The following is a 23,691-nucleotide window of genomic DNA, read 5'->3' as shown; positions in this document are numbered from 1 at the left end:
TTTTCCTTTTCTCCGAATGAACAAGAGGTATAATTAATATGACTGCTAGACGTCACTTGAACATACACTTATGTCATTTTTAGGGACTTGCTGAAAACTACTGATGCTATTGGTTTTCTTGGGATGACAGTCTCTTAAAAACTGGTAACTAAAAAAATACAGTAATTTTCCTAAAACGGCTGAGCACTGTAGTGTTAAACAAACATTACTAAAACAGGAGTATATATTTATTTGGTGGGGACTATTTTTAGTGGCGGATTAATGCACATTTTGTGTTCTTGTGGGTATTTACGGCAGCAGGACATTGAATCTAAGATGGACTTAAGTTAACCACAGTGCCAAGGTATCAAGGAACACGTCGCCCGGTGCAACAGCGGACAACAGTGGGGGTCTATGGTACAGAGGAATAACATATCAGAGTAAATGCACAGGTAATAATATTTTTGGTCTTTTCATGGGATTTGATCATCTCACCAGACTTATCCTTTAATGCTGGTATGCTAGGCTAACTGTTCTTAGCTGTACTCAGAGATGCAGCGTAATGGGTGAGCCTGCAGCCCTGCAGCCTCGCCCAAGGGCTCTCTTGGTCTTTTCATGCCGCTGAGCTGAGAAAAGGCCGGCTGCATTCTAATGCCACATTTACAGTACGCTTGCTGGAGCTGTAATTAAAAAAACACTAGAGTACTCTCTGATGTGCTGAGATGGTTGGTATTTCACATTCTGTGCCATGGAGGAAAAAACAGAAACAGTTTGGGTCAATAGCTTTTTAATCAGAGCATTTGCTCGAACTGTTTCGAAGTGAGTGCAAAGGGCCTTGAGGCCAGACCTAAAATATTGCGATGCAAAGAATTGGTCTGCACTCTGGCAATGCAAGTTTGGTAAATATATTGGTTTCAAATGGTTGTATAGCTGAAGAGAGGTGGCCTTTCAAAAGGCTCTTCAGTGCATAACTGGAGCCACCTTCTTTTCTGAAAACTTTCAAGCATTCAGGGTTTTCTACTGACACAATGAAAATCACTTCAAAATCACTCCAAAAAGGGCATAGGTATCAGACCTCATCTTGTGCACTGGACAAAAATGAATTTACTTGAGCAGATTTTCAGGACAAAATTAAACAAATGAACTTTAAATTTAGCAAAAAAAAAAAAGCCAGCATTTCCCTATGTATTCACCATGTATTTTGTATTCTCAAAGGAAAAACTAAAGAATGAGAAAAATAGACAAAAAAAGCGTAAAATAACACAAAAAATGACATGGGAATGAATGACAGGCAAACAAGCTGGAGATACGAGCAGAGAGAGAAAGCTGAACAATGGGCATGTCAGAGTCAACTGCTAATCTGTGATTAGATAGCGCCTCAGTTTGATAATACTCAAATGTGAGAGCAAAGGGAGAGACTCTTGCTCTGCTTCCTCTGTCACTCAAAAGATGCATGTGTGTGTGTGTGTGTGCATGTGTGTGTGCGAGATAGTATATTAACAAGGCAAATAGCTTCTCTGCCTTATCTTCCTCGCGGGGTAAAGCGATAAGGTCCAATGAGTGTGGGTCTCGGAAGCAGCCTGGTTCCCTTCAGGCCAGCTGACAGGAATAAGAAACAAAGCAGCACACATGAGCTCTAGGGACATTTCAGGGTTTCTAACAATAACCTTCTGCAGAACTGTGAGTGTGTAATGCCCCAGACAATTCAGCATTGTTGATGGACATACAGTAATATACTGTATAGTACAATATTGCACGTAAGGATGATTATGTAGCAGTCTTTTATTGAAATGGATCCAGTCCAGACAGTGTTGCCTCTTATACCTCTGATGATGGATATGATCTACTTTTGAGTGATTATACACTCAGTCAATAATGTTCTGATTGTCTGTGGGAAGTCCTTAACCTGATTAAAATTATTCTAATGCAGCACTGATAGGAAACAACATTATTTAGCATAAACGATCCTGGCTGGGATTTAATATTAGAAATACACCGTGAGCTTTGCTGTTCTAAGTTTGGTTTTAAACAAAGGGTTTTGATGCTCTGAGTAAGAATTCTCCACATGCTACAGTTTTACATTAGCATTCATTTAAGGGGACTGAACAAATGAACAATTCTCTCCCAATTCCCAGGCTGTGTTTCATCAATGATTATCTGCATGCTATTTGTCTGTCTTGACTAAATTAAGAATAGTCAAAGGAGAATTCAGGTATTTTCACTTATTTCAACCAGGGTCTGATCCTCATAGTTGTCTACTTTCTGACTAATTGTTCAATCTAAATTTGTACTCGCCACCTCTTCTAAAGAATCAGGGAATGCAACTCAAGCAAAACAATGTAAATCAAACAGCGTGAGCATTTTAAATGTAATCAAATATTAGATACTTTAGACACTGGATTCTGAGTCCGACCTACAGTAAACACAGACTTATAGACCTACAACTAAACCACCACAGACAACTATAACGACAACGATGTGAGCATCCACACTGGTGAACGACATCATTCTGTAAATAGTAGTGCCAAACATACACTGCACACTCCAGCTGTGTCAGAGTAAAACATAAAACACCGATTCAGAGAATGAGCCCGATGATTGCATCCCAGATGTCTTTCTTGTTAGCGTCTTGATAAATACTTTCTTTATTTAACCTTACTGCTGACTCTCTCCAGTCTCTCTGTCATCTGCCATGTTGAACACGACGTGCTGACCTGTGAGCTGGGCAGCAGGTCCACGGTGTATTGACCCGGTAACATTATTATTAAAGAGCAGAACACAAGCGCTGTCTGCCTGTGAACTCGGATGTGAAATCGGATGATTTTAATTGGCTCTCAGCATTTCTATCGTTCATCAGATTGCTCTGAAAGCGATCCAATAATATCGTTCGCCGCTGCCAAGATCATTATAGTTGTGGACTCCGTCATCCACTTGAGTAAGATTTTTTAAAATGATATATCACTCTTGGTGTGGACGTCCCTTTAGCCCTCTGGATTAGCTATTTAGGGGACCTAAGGGGACCTATTATGCTCTTCTGAGTTTTTCCTTTCTTAGAGTGTGTTATATAGATTTGTGCATGTAATGGTCTCCAGAGTCACAAGGATCAAAGTTTACATCAAAGGGAGAAACTCTGTCCGGGTAAAAACCCAATTTTCTCCTTTGTATGAAAGAGGAGTCCAGCCATTACTTCCTGGTCCTGCTGATGTCAATACTTTTCTCGGTGCTGTCCACCTGCAAGCTTGGCACGCCCCCACACAAGGCACAGCACATAACTATTTATGGTGAAGAGTTTACATTAGTTTTGTAGCCATGCTGAAAAGACAGTGTTCTTACTTTCCTGCAGAAATCTACTTCATTTTTCCATGGTTCTCCACTGCTCCAAACATTATAGTGTGATCCCGCACTCCAAGGAGGACTGCTTCAGAAACCACACACAGTTAGATGCTTCATTTTCACAACGGTTATTTCTGCAATTCACACTTGATGTGGCCGAACAGGAGACTCAGCCTGTCAGTCTGCATTGTTGTTGTGTATGTTAACCGCGTTATCTCGACCCAATCGAGACCTGATCATGTTAGTTAGAAGCAGCATAGCTAACCCTAACAGGGTGTTTCAGACAGAGGGTGAAGAGAGTACAGTATAAAATGTAAAGCAGAAGAAAAATAATGTCTTTTCAGAACATTAAAGCATGTAAATCTTTTTTAGTCGACACCAAGAATGAAATGATGAGCACTAAAAATGGCCATAATAGGTCCTCTGTAATGTGAATATAATGGTAACCAGTAGGCCTAATTTTCATTGAAGATATGCTTACAGTAGAGAGCTAGATCATGGTCATGGGTAAATAATAAAAATTTTAACACTGACTGACTTTTTTTTCTGTATTAGCACTGCATGTTGCATCAGCTCAATTAAAATATTGCATTTTTAATCTTATCTCACACTGTAAGCAAGTATGCTAATGTGTATCATTTTCACACCCGACCACCTGCCTTCATTTTTAGCTGAAACATTAATATTGCGTTTATTTTTTTTTTTAACTCTGCAAGATTTTTTTGCATGTGTTATCCCTCAACTAAATATAAGTGGAGATGAAAAGATAATGAAAACTAACATAGTAGCTTTTTACAGCCTACAGTTACATTTTCTTTGGCCCCAGAAACTCTTTAGTCCTTTACACACATTTTATTTTGTAGTTGAAAAACATCTCATTCCACATCTGGGAAGACTTTGAATCTGATAATATTTCAGTTATTAAAACATTTTTTGAACTTATATCGTTTCCTGTTTTGTGCCTCCATACAGTGGCTCTGTTGGCTTTTCCGCTGCCAGAGATCTGACACTCTCTTAGCAGCAACAAATAAATCATCCACCAAACTCTCACCAAAGAGATTATTCTTTACAACACTTTGTGGCTATTGTGTAGGATCTCTGCCATGTTTAAACACCGCTACTTGAAACTCTTGCTGACCTGACACAGTCGAGTCAAAGCAAAACATTGTTCCTGCAACAACTAGGCTGTTGCTTGGTATTATTATGCTGCAGCACACAATGCAGCAGTGTCTCTTTGACTGTTGTTTGGACGTTCAAATCAGCTAATTGTTCTGAGATGTATCTCTGGACGCTTAAAGCAGGGGACAAAAGCTGAAGATGAGATGGGGAGGAATTTGCAAATGTATGTCATAATCCATGTACAGATAGAGCAGTATCAGAGAAGTGTAGATGTATAGACCTCAAAATTGTATTCTTGGCCGGTGGTTCTTACTACTTTACTTTATCTCTATGCAGATGACTGACAAATGTTGCATTATGAAATTGACCAGCTGAGGCGAGCAGGGAGAGACTAACATCACTCTTACAAGCCCATGAAGAAGAGTTAATACGATACTGCCGGTAATGAACATCATTTGATGGTTGCAGATCTCTGAAAGCACTCACTGTGTGTGTGTGTGTGTGTGTGTGTGTCTCGACAAAAGCCAAGTAAGGTGAAAATAAAGCAGTGTGTGCTGTAGCAATTACACAGTCTGCCAAAGCACAGCGGGAGGAAAGGCTTGGTTCCTATTCTGACCAAGTGAGTGTGTGTGTGTGTGTGTGTGTGTGTGTGTGTGTGTGTTTGTGTAGTTGTTAGGAGGCTACAAAGTCGGGCCTCACAACGAGCTGAATTACACGCATGCTTGCAGGAAAAGACCCACACACACACACTCACACCCACACAAACACACACACTGATAAAGGCTTTGGTAAGCCACTGAAAAAGAGGGAGGACTCAGCCCAGGTGTGACCCTGTTGACCAAACCAATTTTCCCCTTGTCAAGCAGTCTACTGCTGAGAGTGGGTGTGTGTTTCTGACTGTGAATGTGCGTGTGTGTGTTTGAGACGGAAAGAAGTAGAGTATGTACTAATAATGTAGTGAAGAAACAATGTGACAGACTGGTCCGAAGGACATACAATACAGGGTCCTCGACAGACACATCTTTAACCCAGAATGAAAGGTGTGTGCGTGTGTGTGTGCGTGTGTGTGTAACACAACATGGGTTATCACAGTTCCAGTTTCCTGTCTACTCAAGAGGCTAATCCCATTACACCAGACGGCTGACATGAACTGCAGCTTTAGCCTATGGACACTGACATGAACAATGAGATTAGGTGCAACTTGAGGGTCATGGCTGTTACATCTAAACAAGAATTTAACTGCACTGTATGTTGTATAATGACTACAGAGGTTGATGAATCTTACACGTCTGATCTTATATGTGAGGAGAACTTTAATTATCTGGCAGCAAAAGGTGCAAAACCAGTTTATATACAGTACAAAGGTCTGGGAACAAACTGGGCCGGATTCATGAAAAAAGACACATTTTACATAAAAGATGTGTAAAATTGTATCTGGAACTGAAAAACACAAATTTACAGACAAAATTAAAGAAACAAAGGTGTCAAAACCAGGTTCTTTCTGAGAGAACACACTGTGTCTAACAAAAGCTGCCCAACTATAGACACCAAAAAGGAAAATCAACATCAAAAATGAATAGTTACGAGACTGTGTGACAGCAGATTCATCTGAGTGTCTTATCTAACAAAAGGAACATTATGGAAAAAACCTCTAAACTTCTGACCTCGAAAACCACTGCTAAAATAGAGCGTTATCCTCATCACTCACGATGTGTCGACACAAATCTGTCAGTTACTGTTACTGTGAGTTAATGTAATGTAGGCAGGGCCCTTAGTGTTCAGCCAGTGAGTGAGCTTGAAGCAATGTATATGTGAATGTGTGTGTCAATGTTTGAGATAGCTTAAAACAAATAAAGAATTAACACAAAATTTAAAGAGTCTCCAGGATCACGGGTTCAGTGCACAACATGTGATGTATGTCTTAAATCTACAGTGTATGCAGTTCACCATAAACTGGTAAAAGGATCATTATTAGTATCATTTAGACACAATTTTTTATTGTAGCTTTAACTGTTAATGACACAAAATCATGTTTGTATAATTGTGTTTCCTTAAAAGTAACTTAATCTTATCTTATGCCATCCTTCATAAACACTTGTCTTTATCGTTATCATTACATTATCTTGCCTCATGTCACCGACATACTGTATTCTCTCATATTACTTTTTCTTGCTGTACATCATCATCGTGTTCTGTCCTATTGTTCCATCCACTCCAGTTTATCTCTATTTATTTTCCAGTGTTTGACTTCAAACATTCATCATCACTTCACTTATCTCGTTTTGCATCCTTTTAATCCAGCTTTATTATAAGAAATAAAAAAAAACAGGACATATCTAAAAATACACACAGTGAGCCCTTGTTGCATTTAACTGCTGATCCCTGTGTGATCAGTGATACAATCACTTTGTTGCATGACCTTTACAATATCAAATACATGTAGTGTGTGTTTGTGTGTGTGTGTGTGTGTGTGTGTGTGTGTGTGTGTGTGTGTGTGTGTGTGTGTGTGTGTGTGTGTCTTCCCCTCCATCTACTGATCCACTGAACCGAGTTTCTTATCTAAAGTGGTTTTGGTCAGTCAGGCTCAGAAGGTAATAATAACCTTGTGGCAATGTTACAAGTACACACCTGCATATTTCACCTTTAATGCGTGTGCGCACACGTGTGCATGTGTGTGCGTGTGATTTGTCTAAGTGTGTTCATAAATGACTGTTGAACTCTAACCGTAACCGTTTTTATTGGTTTTACGGTTTTAATCCACTACCTATTTATTGTTTAATCTATTTTTAGGGATGATTATATTGTACATTAACAATACACTGATTAACTTACATTCCTAAATATGTGTCAATAGCTTCAACATGTGGACATCTCATTTTCATCCAAATTCCCGGTTAAGCTCTTCATATCTTTATTGCTAATGCAGCTCTATACTAAAACCCCAACTGTCTCCAAGTTGTGACTGACTTTTTTTTTTTTGTCACTCAAATATTATTGAACATCAGTTGTGTTACAATAGCAGCACAGAATAAACCCTGACAGTGACTTGTTCATTTTGGCCTCTGTAGACAGGCTTTTCCCTGGCTCCAGGAACAACTGAAGAGCTCTATTTTAGACTGGATTTTTTTCCCTTTGAAGTTGCTGTGATGTGAGCGTTGTACTGTGCGAGGCACTACAAAGACCAGCCTGTGTTTATACCCATTATAAGAGGGACATAGGCTACCTTTCACTTCTTTAATCTAATCTGGTGAATGTTTTTGATTCTCGTGGCTTCGCGGCATTAACAGTGCTCAGGTTTCTGGCATTGAAAATACAATGTTCACCCAACCAGCTGAGCCACCATGGGAACTCAACTCCTAACACTACTCTGTTACTGCTTTAGTTGACCTATTTTATAAAGAGAGAATTGACCCCTTGCAGGCTTGTTAGCTATGGCCTGATTAGTTTCTGGTAACAGTCACGGGAAGAACGCAATATGAGGCCTACAGATGATTGGAACAGATAATTGGAAGGGTGGTGCCATTGGTCAATTTATCAGTTGGTGGATCAACAAGAAATGAATGTACATGAACTTTGACAACTACTTTATCAGTTTCACAGCAAAACACCAAACATTTGCTGTTTTTTTTCAAATATGAGGATCTTTTGCTTCCTTCCAACTTTATCTCATTGTAAATGGAATATATCTGAGTTTCTCAGCTCTGGGAAAAAGTCAAAGTTTAAAAATACAGTTGTTTATTCAGTGTATATTATATACTTCCAACACGCTAAGATTACCAATTTATTAATTTAATCTAAGTGTTTTAATTTCAGATTTTAATCAAATCATTGTCTCTAATTTGGATTTAATTAAATTGGCAGAAATAGACAAATATTAAAAATTCAATGTAAATGTAAAAGAGGGAATCTAGGGAATACATGAACACCATGACTTTTGTGTTGTACACAGTTGGTTGCATGGTCCCCTATGGAAGTGCATACAGTAGAATAAGATAATAGTCCTCAAACTGCTCTTGATTAACAGGCCGGTACTTATGGTACATTATGGTAATATGCAAATAAATGTTTAATACTGCACTTCTATATGTGGTTGTGTCTAAATAAGAAAAACAACTTGTGGTTCAAGTATGTAGTTTAGCCCAAATGTGGAAATATTATTTACCTTAAAAAAAAGGAGTTTTGTTGATTTAGCTTGAAAATATTGCATGAATCGAGTTTTTCCAAGTTTAAATTGAGTGGAGATGACTCAGTAATCATTACCAGTTGTAGTCCGACTGGTTGGTTGAGCTCTATACAGACAAAAGCTTTACACTCATGAACCACAGGCTTATCAGGATGCTGCGAATGAATTCAAACCTGTCTCATATCTGGGTGGTTGCATCACAACATATTCAGCAAGTCAGCAAAAGTCAGTGAGGGGAAAAATTAACAGGAAGAACTGAAGAGTTCTCATGACTCGAGAGGCGACGCAGACAGAGCAGAAGTGTGTCTCACATTTGTCAGACTCTACTCTTTCCTCTTCTCTGCCCTCAATCCTCCTCCCTGCATCTGTAGCCCTGTTCGCTCTCCTCAGAACAGATTAGACCAGTCTAAAAAGAGATTAAGATAGATATCCAGAAAATTCATTCTCTACGGTTAGCAAATAACCTTAACTTGGATGTGTGTGTGTCAGTGTGTGTGGATATGTAAGGCGCTTTTCTTGGGCACAGCAGGAGGATTGCAGAGATGGCCAAAAGGGGAAAAGGGATGGGGGTGGTTGTTTTCCTCTTCCCATCCCTCCCGTAAAGCCAATTCTCTCACTGAGTGAATGGGATTTCTTGAAGATAGAAGAGAGAAGCTGTCTGCTGGCTCCACCCTGCACACTGCATTACCTGTGTGTGTGTGTGTGTGTGTGTGTGTGTGTGTGTGTGTGTGTGTGTGTGTGTGTGTGTTTGAATGGGCTGTCAGTGGTCAGTAGTGCAGGTTGTAGTGCTGACCTGCACAGCGAGAGGTCACAGATGGGATTACACTGTAGGTGGCTTTGTGTCATGAGCTTGCCCTTGCCAGTGAGTGTGAGTGTGTCTGTATCAGAGCCTGGTATTGATAGAAAGTCTCATGTGTAAATAGCTCAATATGAAGAGATGGACAGGGAAAAGATCAGTGGTTCATGGATGGGTTATGCTAGAAAAGAAACAGTTGTCCGACCCTAGCGGAAATCAAATGTGTGTATAGTTGTTCTGGAAGGTGGAGCAAAAAAACTGGCCTTGAAAGAGAGGAGGAAGATGTCATATATTTGTATAACAAGATAAAAGTGCATATTTTCAGACAGTTTCTCCTGGAATTCCTCTATATTGTTGTACTGTGTTGCAAAAGAAAAGTGTACGTTGTGAGAACGAAGCTCAAACCTCACCAGAAATGGTCAGCTCCACCCCAATTTGACATCAGAAAGATGTGAGAGAAGAGGGTTTCTGAAGCCGTTCAACCATCGACAGAAGAAAAGCAGAAAACCTCACATTTTAGAAGCTGTAGGCAAAGAATGTTTAGCATTCAGCCAGAAAAAATTAGTTACTATCACAACTTAATGGATCAACCAGTTGTCAAAATTGTTGCAATTCTATCGACTAACAGATTCATCGAATAATCGTCCCAGCTTTAGACACATTCATTCATTTACTATGAATACCATGTAGGACATGTAGGTTTTAACAGCATCCTTCTTACAAAGATAAAAACTGAATCAATGGAGGAAACTCCCCTTTGTTTTTCTTCAGGAACAAGGAGGGGCCTGTCCTATCATGCATTAAGCAAAAAGTACAGACACACTCTTAACACGTCACCAGTGGACCAAGATAATTGTATCCAAATTCTTACGTGCAGTGGCGAGTCTTCCATTCACCTAAGTTGCATGTCTTAAGACTGCAGGAGGAGACTTTCAGGAGGAATTTACAAGAACATGAGGAAGAAATTTGCAAAACACTTGAATTCTTAATTAACTGAACGGAAAGAGCTCAGTGTGAATTCCAGAAGAACACAGACAGATAAATATAGACATAGGTAAAGGGGGTACATCTGCATGAGAGTCCTATGACTTTACTTACATATTTGTGAATAAAAAATGTGTGTATCAAGAAGACAATTATACAAGATTTATCCATTTGCTGGATGCTTTCAAGTCTAAAGTATGAGCCTACAGTGCAACGCCTGCATGTATTTTTAACATGACAGGTCCCAGTGGAAATCAAAAATTCCATGCCTGTCTGTAACTGCCTTGTTCTAGCAAAAGGAAAAATAAAACACTGGAGAATGAGTGAGAAGTGCAGCGAAATGTCAAAATACCCATCCAGCTTTGTATCCCTCTCTTCCCTCAATCCAGTGGCTGCACAATGAAATAGGATGGAGGAAATAGAGAGCTGTGGTTGTGTGTGTATCATGCTCGATGGGTGTCTGATTGGACGTCACACTCTCAGGAGGCGGTCCGTCAGAGCGGGTTGCTCTTGGCTGCCTCTTTGTTCATGCACGTGTGTGTGTGCGTGTGTGTTTTGTGCCATGCGTGTGTTTCTGTGATCCTGCCTGTAGGTATCCACTCTACATTCCGTTCAGGCCAGAGATTAAGAGGTGTCTGTCTCTTCACTGTCTGTGTTCGAGCACAGCGTTTGGCTGCTTCTCTCCGTCTGAATCCTACCTATGGCCATCACAGGAAATATCTTTGTACGTTCAACAGTAAAATCAAATGTACTTTCAACTAACATCGTAGAAAAAATACATTTTCTCACGCCAACCAGCCACCTATTGTCACACACTGCTTTCTTCCTACTTCTCTTCCTGTTGTATTTTCCATAATCTGGGTTGAACCTCATTATTCTATCTTTGTGTCTCTTTTATAATTCCTTCACTCATCTCATTTGTTGTTTCTCAACACTGAACTTTTGCTCTTCAGTGTCGTTTGGATATGGTCGGTCTAATTACACTGTGATGGATGTTAATTGAGGGCACATGGGGGCAAATGAGGCAACAGACTGAACACATTTCAACATATCAGACACCATATTCCCTCTTATAATTAAAACAAATTCCTACATTTGAGTTATTTTACTGTGTACAGATTTTAGTCTTTGTTGAGTCATGCTCACTCATCAACATCATTATGTAGTACCAGAGGGGGAACTGGCTATATGTTATATCTCGATACAGTCCAGTCCAGTTTAATAATAATTGATCAAATTATTGTATTTTACGTTTCAGTTATAAGTGATGCAGTCACTTCTATTTGTCACATGCCAAGGTGCAATGTACAGTAAGCAAAGCAATGAAATGAGGGTCCAACTCAGCAGCAGGGTAGACTGTGCAAAACTGAGAAAAAAAAAAGAAATGTATATATTATATTTTAGATATGATTGAGTTAGTTTCAGCGGTGGACTGAAGAGGCAAGCTCTCACATCTGATATCATATCTGATTTAATGTCAAATGAAGGTTTTCCACACTTTTGTTTTGTAGCTATGACCTAACCTAAATCCCAGGCTACAGAAAGCCAAGAGCTAGCTTAACCTCATTTTATTCATTACTCATAATTCATTAACCCAGGGCTAATAGTAAATGCTGGGTTATGAATCACACTTCACTGAGCCCAGGGTGAACATCCTCAAACTGCTGACAACATGCAATTTATCTCAATTTGTTTGAACAATAAACATTTAATTGCTTTGGTTCAATCCTTGACCCACACTAGTGATCCTAGCCTTTTGTTTTTGGGGATAGGTCTGCCCTGGAGAGAGGCTTAGTAAGCCCGGTGGGTGCTGTAAAATCAAAGCTTACACAGGGCTACGGCGCTAATGGTGTGAAAGGTCCTTTTCATGTGTGCATCATGTGTACTTCTTGCTGTCCTTAAGATGGACTTCAAAATAACCAACATGATGGAGCATCTCTTGCTGCTTGTTACTTTGTAAAAGTTTTCACAGAGTGTCACCAGCACTTGTAAGAAGTGAAGTAAAGAAGCCACATAATCTGATCTTTTAAGCAAGCAGCTGTTTCAACTTACCACCCTATCAGCCATATGGCTGGGCAACACATCAAAAAATAAATAAAAAAACTTTGTACATCTCGACACCCTGCTGTTTCCCAACTTCAGTGAAGTGCAGTCTACTTGTTTGTAGGCCTGTCCATCACAGTCTGCCTTTTATTTTTCCAGCCTTGATTTTGGCTTGTCGCTTGTTCCGCTTAATGCTGTTTTTTTGCCATATCGGACTGACCGTGAATCCAATCTACTAGGAGAAATATAATATTTAGTGAAGCTCTTGCTGGCAAATACTGCAGGAAAGGGGAGATATTTGTAGGCTCTGGTATCACTTGTCATCAGGGAGTGCAGAAGTGTCCAAACACAGACAGGAAAATGGGAGAAGACTTTTCTCTGTGGAGGTATTTCAGACAACAAGGTAATGTTTGTCTTGAATAAATAGCTTAGATGACAGAAACATGGGAAAAAGTGATTATGGCAGAATAACATGCCAACAGACCCAGTTAAGAATTAGCCAATAAATGCTAATGCGGACATGCAAGTTAACCTGGTTGACGCCTCAGTAATTGAGGTAGGAAAATGACTGAAGAAACCTCAATTAAATCTGTGAAATTGTTGTTTTAACAACCATGTGTTATAGGTTTAATGGAGGGTTATGAGTCTATTTTCTGATGAACTCACATAAAACTACATAACAGCAGCCTGGTATCCTTTAATGACCCTGTCTGAATCTCAATTAGTTTTGAAAGCTTCAAGGACCCCTACTGTAATCCACTCACACTCAATTTGAAACAATAGCATTAATAAGTAATTGCATGATTTGATCACCAAGGCTGGGTATTAAAGTGTAAGATGAATACTCGCCTGATTGCAGATCAGAGAGTTGCTGAGATTTGTGAATAAACTTGGGGAAAGCAAACTTAATGGAGACCAATCAATTAGCAGAGGGAGCTGGCGAAGGCGCGCTGTGCTCGTCTGAGCCAGGCCCGCGCAGCTTCTCGTGCCATCTGATCAATCACTGAAAATAAAAACCTTTCAGGAAATTAATCAAGGCCTGGCAACAGGAACCTAAAGTTCAGCTAATTTCTGTTGTTCAGGCCACAGAAACCCACAGAACAACCAAACTGCGCCAAGTCGAATCAGTCAAACACAGATCCATGTGGTGCAGTGGAAAGCAAAGACACTTTCTGCAGACAAATGCCAACAGCGCTGAGTGACGCTATTAGCCTGACTGTCCATATAACCTGTGGTTCATACACACATTTTCTGGCTGAACAGAGAACCAGGTTTGTGTTTCCTCTATGCTTTATGCATGGTCATGATAATATACCACTGATTCCTGGTTTATTTATTGTATTTTCTTATATCTATCATTTCGTTAGCAACAAAGGGCTGAGTTAGCCAAATCTAGGCAGCTACATGTAGGTTTATTGCTGGTTTATTGTGAAGTCAATTCTCTTTATTAAACAGACTAATATGAAGAAAGAGGAAATTTTTTACTAAAAATACCATTAAAAATACTAGGGCTGCACAATATGCAAAAACTATCATAATAATATTATATATTATTATATATATCATTATGTTAATTTGGGAGATATTGCAATATGCAATTTCAGTTGGAATGGTCATTTTTACATTTAATTTTCACTGAAAAAAATTGGAAATGATGGTTAGATTTGTGCTGGGCCTTGTAATAAACAAACATGCTCCTTTTACATCTGGAGAATAGGATCTGTAGACTGGGGCGTGGTGCTAACAATGCTCAACAATGCTGTGACACCTTTTACCTTTAGCAAAAAAATTGCAGCCTGCGATTTGGATAGTGCACTTGACCATATTGCGATTTCAGTTATATTTCCATTAATTATGTTGCCCTAAAAAAATTACCACCTGAATATACTAACTCAGACTGTTGAAGCCTTATATTTGCTTTGGCTGAATGGAGCTCAGACTGTGGATTTTGCCCCCCCCCCCCCTTCTCAGACAGTGTTAATGTAATAGCTGTTCTATAAAAGGTATAAACCAAACCTGTTATGGTCTGACTGAAGCAAGATCAGTGAAGAACAGCGTTGACATCCTCAGCTTTAAAGTCACTAACTGGAATTTTATCAAAAAACAATAAATACTTCATCAGTAAAGACAATGGGATCATGGATTATTTCCACAGCTCCTGCCCCTAAATGCCCTGTATAAATTTTGCTGCTAAACTTCACTTCTAATTGCCTCTGTGTCTAAAGGAGGTCTGAAAGACACCTGAGTCAAACCTCTGCTTTGGTTAACCACTGACAGGATTTTCTCTTTAAATCTAGGTTGTTCTAAGGGATGAGGGATGCAGCTGTGACACTCATCCCCGCCATTACCAGATTACTCTGTCAGACACAACTAAAGGAGATTGGGATTAGTTTTCATCACAATCAAGCACAATCATTGCTGTTCATTATAATCATGCTGGGATAAGGGTTTGGCAATGATGAAAAGCCCCTCCTATAATGAATACTGGCAAATTTAAAAAGAAAAAAAAGCCGGTCTTCACAGCGGGGATTTGTTGACTCTTGGAGATGACAATTTGAATGTAACACACTACATTCACCTAATGAAGAAATTACTTGAGGTTGTCATTGTGTTTGTAGTGAGTATGCATACTGTATATGAGCACTAACAGGGATTGTTGCTCAATACCCATGATACTAACATCACCTTACCATGATATATTTCTGTTTTAGCTGTTCTGTATTTCTACATGTGTTCCTCATTTGCAATTCTTCCATCCAATCCCTCTTTACTTTCCTTTTTCTATAAATCCATACTTCTGTTATAGTTTTTTTACCATCATCTCTCCCCATTTGTCATCCTCATTCCTTCATTCCTTGATGTCTTCTTTTTCCTATTTTCATTGATCCTTTCCTGCCTCATGAATTTTCTTGTTCTTCCTCTGATTCCTTCCCTTTATTCATTCTCAACTTCTTTTTACTTCGATTCCTGTGTTTAGCTCCTTTAGTTTCTATTTCATTTCTTATTTCCATTTCTCTTAATCCTTAATTTCTGTTTTACTTTGACCTCTACTTACACTAGCTGTACCTTGAAACTATACTACATACTAATGGTTATGATTATATAGTTTGTTCATTTTGGAAAAGTGTTAAACTATACTCTAAATCAGCCAGTATGCATGTTGATGATGTGCACTATTCCGCACATTAAAGGAGTTTCTCACAGATGGATTAAAGTAAAAGAAATTAAAATTACAGATTTGAAGTGATAGAGACACAGACATAGGATCTGGCTCTCTATCACTTCAAATCTTTTTCCCTTTCCTCCATCAATCGTCACCTTCCTTTGTCTCTCAGGTCTCTCCTCTCTCCTTATTTTCCCCTTCAGTATCTTCCTTCATGCGCGGCTTCCTCCTTCCTTTTCTCTCCCCCTCTCTGTATCTTACGTTCTTTTTTGCTGTTGTCTGTCCTTTATCTGTCCTTCCCCCCTTGTAGCACTTAGTTTAGATTAGCAGAGCAACTGGAAGCCTTTTATTTTGTCCATTGTTTACTTCCTTCCTACCTTCCTTCCCTCCTTCCCTTTCTTCAGCAGATGAGGTTACATGCTGTGATCTGTATGCAGGAAGGGACGTTAAAAGCCTGCCAGTAGGGTGCATACAGCCAGTACCAGCTGTACTTTTACTGATCAAATTTTCATCAAAGGCCCAGGCCTCTTTGAGTCAGAGCCAGACAAGAACCGACAGGGAGAGAGACAGAGAGACTCCACTCCTCTAGCTGCTCCTTGTGTCTGTCTCTAACACCTCTCATCACTCTTTGACTCCTCATCCATCATCCTCCTCAAGCCAAAAAAAAATAATCTCTTTTTTGTTTTCCATCCGTCAGCCTGAAAAAAGAAAAAAAAAATAAAGAAAACTACAAAACACATTTCAGCTCAGACTGCTGACAGCATGTGAGATCATGGCTGGTGTGGCGATTGACCACAACCACTCTGACATCTAAGGTGAATCAAACCAAATAAAGCTGTTGATTTCAAAAACTGAATTTTTTAGCTGAAAGCAGTTGAACTGTCGTATGAAGTTTCAATCTAAGTAAAAGTAACCAAAGCATTGAAATCTGTTGAAATGACAGTTAAACTGTCAGTGGTATATACAAGACATACAGATTGTCACTTCAACTGTTTACAGTGCACTTAAACCATTCATTGCACAAATTCAATTTCTTCCATCTTTTACGATTCAAGACATTTTAACTTGCTTGTACGTCTTTCTCTTTGAATGATAGTTCAGCTGCTTTCATCTTTGACACTTTAGCTGACACTTCTGCTGTTTTTAGTGCTTACAAACTGACAATTCAACAGTCTGCAGGGTTTAAAGTGTTTTCAGTACTTACACTTCAGTAGCTTTCAACTGCTTCCAGCTCGGACAGGCAAACCAAACACTTCAAATCCTTTCAGTGCTTCACCTTCAACTGACACTTCAAGTGCTTCAACTTAAACTGCGACATCTCAGATGCTAACAATTCACATCTAAAGACATTTTAACCGGTTTACAGTGTTTGCACCTGCAATTTTCAAAGTAAAAGCACACAGAAAATTGCGTTTTTTGTAGTAAGATAAGGTAAGGTCTTTTTTTTGTTTTGGAGACAAAGTCAATCCAAATTCTTCAGAAGTATTGTACTAATGTCTATATGACAAAAATAATAATAAAGGCACCTCAGAGGATATTACTTATCAGGACACATACTATAATGTGGTCCTATCAAGTTTCAGGATTATGTGAGAGAAAAAAATAAAATCAGTTTTCAGTTTGTCATTACGGAATACTTTCACTTGGCCTTGTGTTGACAAGATTTCCCATCTCAAATGAATTTTCTTTCAATTCAGACAGCAACATAACAGAATGCAGAACAAGTCTCTCTAAGATCATACGCTAATCTTCTCTATTCACCTGACAGTCTCTCTATCTGCTCCGTGTTTCTCTTTGGGTCTGAGGGTTCATCTTCTCTGGAGGTCGGCTACACTCTCATCGAACAGACATTCCAAATGTGGAGTAACCACTAACCACTGTTCAGCATTTTACTATTAAAAACCACCCAGCACAAATGTACCTGCAGTATAGCTCCACTTTATCTACAACAGCTTTTATCAGGAGTGTATTGCCAAAGTACTGGTTTTGAAGGTTCAGAGAAAAAAACCCTCCTAAAATGTATGATGTAACACACTCTTGTAAAAACTCTGCTCAAAACAGGTTTTATAAAATAAAATAACATCAAAACGTAATAATAACATAGATCAAACAGTTTGTGAATGTAAACTGGATTTCTTTGGGTTTTGGACAGTTGCTTGGACAAAACAAGCAAAATGAACATGTAACTTTGGAGTTTCTGAAACTTTGATTGGCATTTATCGCTATTTTTAGCAGTTTACAGTCCCTGTGATTAATTAATTATCATCAGACTAACTGATAATAAAAAAATCATGCATCTCCTCCTTAACTTTCACTGGACCCAACAGATTTTGACGCTGTTGGCCCTCTGACCTCCTACATCCCCTTCAGCTCCACCGAGCTGTCCTTCAGCTCTACACCACCAGTCATTCAGTGCTCAACCACCAGCAACATTCAGTCATCCTGTTCATCAGCAACCTTCAGTCCTCCGAGGCCACCCATCAGCCCATCCATCTACCACCTCCATCCTTCAGGGGTCCCTGACCTGGACCTGAACCAGAGGGACCTCTCAAGGTTTTGATGAATTACAGGAAGGCCCTGAACTGATTGACTCTCATAAGAAAAAAAAAGAAGAAGAAATGGAGCCAACAGTGACGGCTGAGAAATGATGAGGAGTCACAGTTGGGCGTCACACCTGTTGAGAGGATTAGTGAAGATGATCGGCAAGCTACTGTTTCCAATGCTGCAGCTTTTCTTATGATGCTAATTAAAATAAATGTAGGTAATTCAGTCTCATCTTTCGAACATTTAAATATAAGCTTTTGTTACTTTGCTTTTGGCTCAACTACAGTTTTCAGTATAATGAGTATTTTGTATTGTAATGTATAGTTTCATAATCTGTCTAATGTTTACAATTTGAAACAATTTTCAAAGCAAAAAAAGGTAATTACTGCCGAGATCCAGCACTTGAATTGTGATGATCTGCTACTTCTCTTTCCCTTTATCTGATTCTATTTCATTGGATTTTAGGTTTTATTGCACAAAACAAGGACTTTGAAGAGACTTCGTCTTGGGCTTCAGGAACTTTGTCATTACTTTGAAACATTATATATAGATCAAAATAAGCAATGAAAAGATAAAAAAATCAATTGATGTTTTATTGATAATGTAAATACTTGTTAATTGCAACTCTACTGGTGTTTAAAGTCCATTTAAAGCACTGTATAGGTTTTAAATTACTGTGGAGACACATTTGCACGCTTATTTTATACAGTATGTGTTATATTGTCTTACATTGGTATTGGCTTTGGGGAATTACTGAAAATGATAAATGAATAAGATTTGGTTTAATATTGTAAGATGTTGACAAAAGAGTTGTGAAGATATAAAGCTGTGCTAAAATACTTTGAACTTGTTAAGTAATGCTCAAATATCTTTCTTCTTCTCAACTGAACAACTTTGCAGCCGCAACTTTGCTTTAGAAAATGTTCCTCAAATAACAATTATTGTTCTCATTGGTGTCATTATTGCCAGCTTCGTGCCACAGCCCTCTACATCCAGCACTTGACAAATAAGAAATAATGTTCCTCTAGAATTTTCTGTGTGTGCTGAAGCGCTGAAATGCTCATTGAGTTTGTAAATGGGTTTTGCTACCAGAGAGCTCCCAATCTGACTCCTGCGGGCACCCCCCCCCCCCCCCCCCCCCCCTCTCTCCCGGCTAATAAGCCTCACAACTCTGGTTTCACTCACTGCTAGGTTGATTGTGTCGATTATGCGCGTATATAGGAGAGTGTTTACACCTGCATCTGCGTATTAAAGAGCAGATTAATGCGGCATTGTCGACAGGGGTGAAGATCAAAGTCACTCAGAGTGAAATCCCACCTGGTGACATCAGTTTAAAAACAGAAATGAAGTCTGAAGCTCTTTCAGTTGAAAAAAAAATCTCTCTGCAGGTACCAGGTTTTGAGGTTTTGGGTGGTTTAAAAGCTTTTCTGCACAATCCATTCATTGGTGGGGTCTTAACTTTCATTAAGAGGCTGAGGCGCGTAATTAAAAGAGAGAAAGAAGAGGAGATATTGAGGAAGAGCGAGTTTAACGTGAAATCCCCGCACACTGGCAGACCTGAGTGTAATACCTGCTGATGTCATTTTCACAGCCTCTTGTCACTAAGCAGATTCACACAAAACACTGTGCACACAGACACAGCACGAGTGGCACTATGAGGAAAGTGAGAAGCCCTATGGAATCTCGCTGCACTCATTTTTTTCTCAGTAAAGCAAGTCTAGAGCAATAATTTGTCAGCAGCCAGACACTTCAGGACATATTCTGCCCCCCAAGGCTGATGGAACACCACCTCTTCTTCTCCCTTTCAACTAAAAGAAAGTTACTCTTTAAAAGTACAACAGTGAAACAAGGGTATTTTCCATTATCTGAGGCACCTGTTAGTTCACTGACACTGAAGACAGCGCTGTGTGAAAAACTATAGAGCTCAATGCGAACCATTTCGATTCAAACTGTTGTATCTTCAATCTGCCACCACAGAAGATGAGATCCAAGAGCAGCAACATTTACGCTCGTCCTCCAGCCATATTAAAGCAGTCAACAGTTTGTTCTCGCTGTAGTCTATTCTGGCTGGAAGCAAACTAATCGAACTACATAAGAGAGCACCTGCGCTTCGAAAGAGAACTTACCATGGCACTGGCTAATGGGATATATTTATCTGCACCAGCAATTAAAAGGGGATATTATGTAAGATATAGAGCATATAAAAGCACTCATTCACTCACTCACTTGTCCATCATCCGCTCTGTACCATCTGTTTGATCAATCAGCCTGCAGTACAGGCAACAGAAGTCCCTCTTCAAAGTCTCATTCACTGCAGAGTCGTTGTGAGAACACACTACAGGAAGCTTGTGGATGTTTCTTACCTCTTTTCCAGACAGGTAGTAGGCGGACAGCAGACCTCCGACAAACCGGATGTTCACCTCAAACACAGACACCTCTGCGTTCTGCATCAGAGACAAAAGAAAAGAAATATGAAACACTGCTACTCATGAATATACGTTTCTCCTGCTACTGACAGTGAATTACGAAAAACTCAACGGTGGAATGATTCTGGGCTTTTTTGTTGTGTTTGGAGGAGGATTAGTCTGAGGTTTCAGACAGATGTTTTTCGATTGAAGTAGCCAAAAGTTGATACTGAATAAATTTAAAAAGTGGCTTATTCACTCCTGCTGTGAATGAGTGACAACTGAGCATGATTAATAAATGAGCTACTGAAGTGTTAAGAAAGAGATCTAGGAATATGCATGTGTTTAAAGTGTACGGGATGTGTGAGGATAACTTCGCTGCATGAGAAGTTTTTAACAGAATTATTTTTACCCTGAACTGTGGATGCTTCAGTAATCATCACACAATAATTTCATATATCTAAAGCTGTAGTAGCAGAGCAGCTCTGTGTTAGACAGTCATTCAGTCAGTCAGTATGTCAGTCAGTCAGTCAGTCAGTCAGTCAGTCAGTCAACCATTTGAGTCCAGACTGAAATATGGATTGCCATGAATTTTGTACAGACATTAAACAGGTGCCCAGAGGATGGATCTGTCTGATATTTGGACATCCCCTATCTTTTCCTCCAGCGTCTCAATGAGCGAGCGACATATGTGATTTCAGAGTGAAATATCTCAACAACAGTTGTGGATGGAGTGGGGTGATAAATTGTGCTGCGTCTAAACATACGATGCCTCCATTTCTGGACGTTTTTTTTTTTTCCAGAGAAAATGGGACAAATAATAACAAAAAAAATAGTCTCAGCAGCAGAACAATGAAGCTTCATCTCTCTCTCTCTCTCTCTCTCTCTCTTTCTCTCTCTCTCCCCCTTGCTCTTCACATCTTTGCAAACAAATTCCTAAGTCAGATGAAGTTTTTGTGTTTGACTGACAGCTCTCATAAGTCACTGCTGTCAGCCAGAGATAGGACAATAGACTCTGTCCTGTAGAAAAAACAAATTATATGTCATACAAAATGTGTCCTGTCAGTTTCCCACCAACTCGGAGTGACTGCTTGAGGAGATAGATTGTGTAGCCAATTCATCCTAATTAAAATTTAATTATTTCCTCTACGACACACAGGCAGCTCTAATGCAAAAGGACAATATTATTTCTTCATACTGCCTTTCGTCGTTTAGCAGTTTTAATAAGCTAAAGTGAAATATTGTTTTATATTAATAACTATTTCAGCTCTAAATATTGTATTCTTGAGTGAACATTGACGGCAGTGTGTTGTGCCACTGCCTTCAGCAGCCATCACTACTTTAAACTGTTCAACAATGACCCTCCGAGTCAGCAGTTGTGTGACGTCGTCTCATTCCTGCAAGAAGGCCTGACGAGGTTGGCAGGCGAGGAGTGGAGTCTCCTGATGTGGCAACATTTAATCCATTACAGAGAGCACAGGAAACTGACTAAGCACGGCCTTTTCCTAACACAACTATTTAATGGTTGTAACAAGATGAGGTAATGTTCCTACTAGACCTCTTTAGATGAAAGTGTATGATTTATTTTGCAATTGGATAGTTGTGTCACTGAACAAGCTCATAAAAGCTTACATTAAAACCATAGTTTTTCATTACATTACAGTTTTTACCCATCGTCCTCTTTATATCTTAAATCCTGAGTTGTGTTTCAGAGCATTTCAGTTCTGACAGAATACGTCTCAGGAGTGTGATAAACCTTGTGCTCCTGCTCTCTGGCTTTAAATAGATTTAAAAGTGTTGCTTAGCTGCTTGGATAGAGAAAAAAAAATGGCAGTGACCCGTGTGGCTCCTGCACTGGGACTCTGAGTGAAGTGTTGGAGTTATAATCATGTTTTCTCAGGTTTTGCAATGCTGGCAAAAAAAACAAAAAGAAAAGTCATTGTACTTTCAAGACTAGAGAATAATACTGAAGTCATGCCAGTTATTGTCTCTACTTTAAACCCACATTAACATTTAACTGAAAAGTGACTCAAAGGAGCACAAAACTATGACAAACTGCTGTCATTTTATTGTATTTTGGTGTGTTTACTGACAATTCAAAGCCACTAAGTACCTTTGTACTTTGCTTAGGGACTCCTGTATTGATGTAGTCATGCTGCACAAACATTATGTATACTGTATCTGGATTTTGTCATTTCTAACTTCCCATTTGCTACTTCATGTCCAGAGAGACACACTCCTGGCTGCTGTCATCACCTCTGTATTCATAAGTCTTCAATAAGTCTTTCTTTCCTCTCTTTTCTGGGTCTCCATGGTTTGCACGTCTAAATATGATACATCGCCAAACTCAAGGTGACTGTGCCTTAATTTAAAGTGTCCTACAAGCTCAATGGCAGGATTTTCCTCTGAGAATGTAAGTACTGTATATTTAAGACCTACTTTCCTGAATGATTTCACTCGAGTCACTAAAAGTTAATCGTCCTTCATAAGACAAAATATCAGTCCCTGTTTTGTGATTTCATCTCATTTGTCTTGCTCAGTCAAACGTGATTACAAAGCAGGTGTAGGTTCTGTATTAATACTGTGAAAGCATCAAAGTGCTCAGTCTAGCCTGTATTCAGAAACTGAGCCTTAAAATGAGTCCTGAGAACTTCTGTAACACTGTGATGTCACAACAAAGCAGTCACCGCTCTCAGCCATGCACCATGCCCCGCCCACCTGGACCCACCTTCTAACCTTGCAGGATTTGGTTTCTCTGAGTGTTTACTTGAAATCTGCTATTTTTTATTGGCTCACTAAGAAAACAGTCAACCAATCAGAAGAGAAGCTCAGAGAATCCTCTCTTCTGATTGGCTCGCCGACCTGTTGTTACTAGAGCTCCACAGTGACTCTTAAGAGAGGAAAACCTTTTAAGAACCTTATTGACATTAGCTAACCTTGTTGACATTTTCAACCCCTCCCAGACTGGTTTCACATTAACAGTCTTCCAGAGCCTTCCTATTAAGATGCACCTGTTGCACAAAGTGCACAAAGTGCGGAGCATTTAAGGAAGCTTTAGGTCTCGAAGATATGCAACCTCAGCAAATGAGCAGAGCAGTTCAGAAAACAATGGGCCTCCCGCTGTGACAGTGCTGTTTGAGCG

General features: G+C 39.4%; 1 protein-coding gene across 1 annotated transcript in view; it reads right to left on the bottom strand.

The window, feature by feature from the left end:
* Positions 1 to 23,691, bottom strand: part of man1a1 (mannosidase, alpha, class 1A, member 1) — a 141,305-nt gene that overhangs the window by 56,462 nt on the left and 61,152 nt on the right. Inside the window, exon 4 of the mRNA XM_023430152.2 lies at positions 20,508 to 20,588. Coding sequence (XP_023285920.1) covers positions 20,508 to 20,588 — 81 coding nt within the window. The remainder of the gene's footprint in view (positions 1 to 20,507; positions 20,589 to 23,691) is intronic.

The sequence above is a fragment of the Seriola lalandi genome, unplaced genomic scaffold, assembly GCF_002814215.2.
Source record: "Seriola lalandi dorsalis isolate HSWRI2012SDOR001 ecotype SW California unplaced genomic scaffold, Sedor1 jcf7180002054901, whole genome shotgun sequence".
Lineage (NCBI taxonomy): Eukaryota > Metazoa > Chordata > Actinopteri > Carangiformes > Carangidae > Seriola > Seriola lalandi.
Note: the sequence above shows the minus strand (reverse complement) of the source record. Positions and strands in the feature narration are given on the sequence as shown.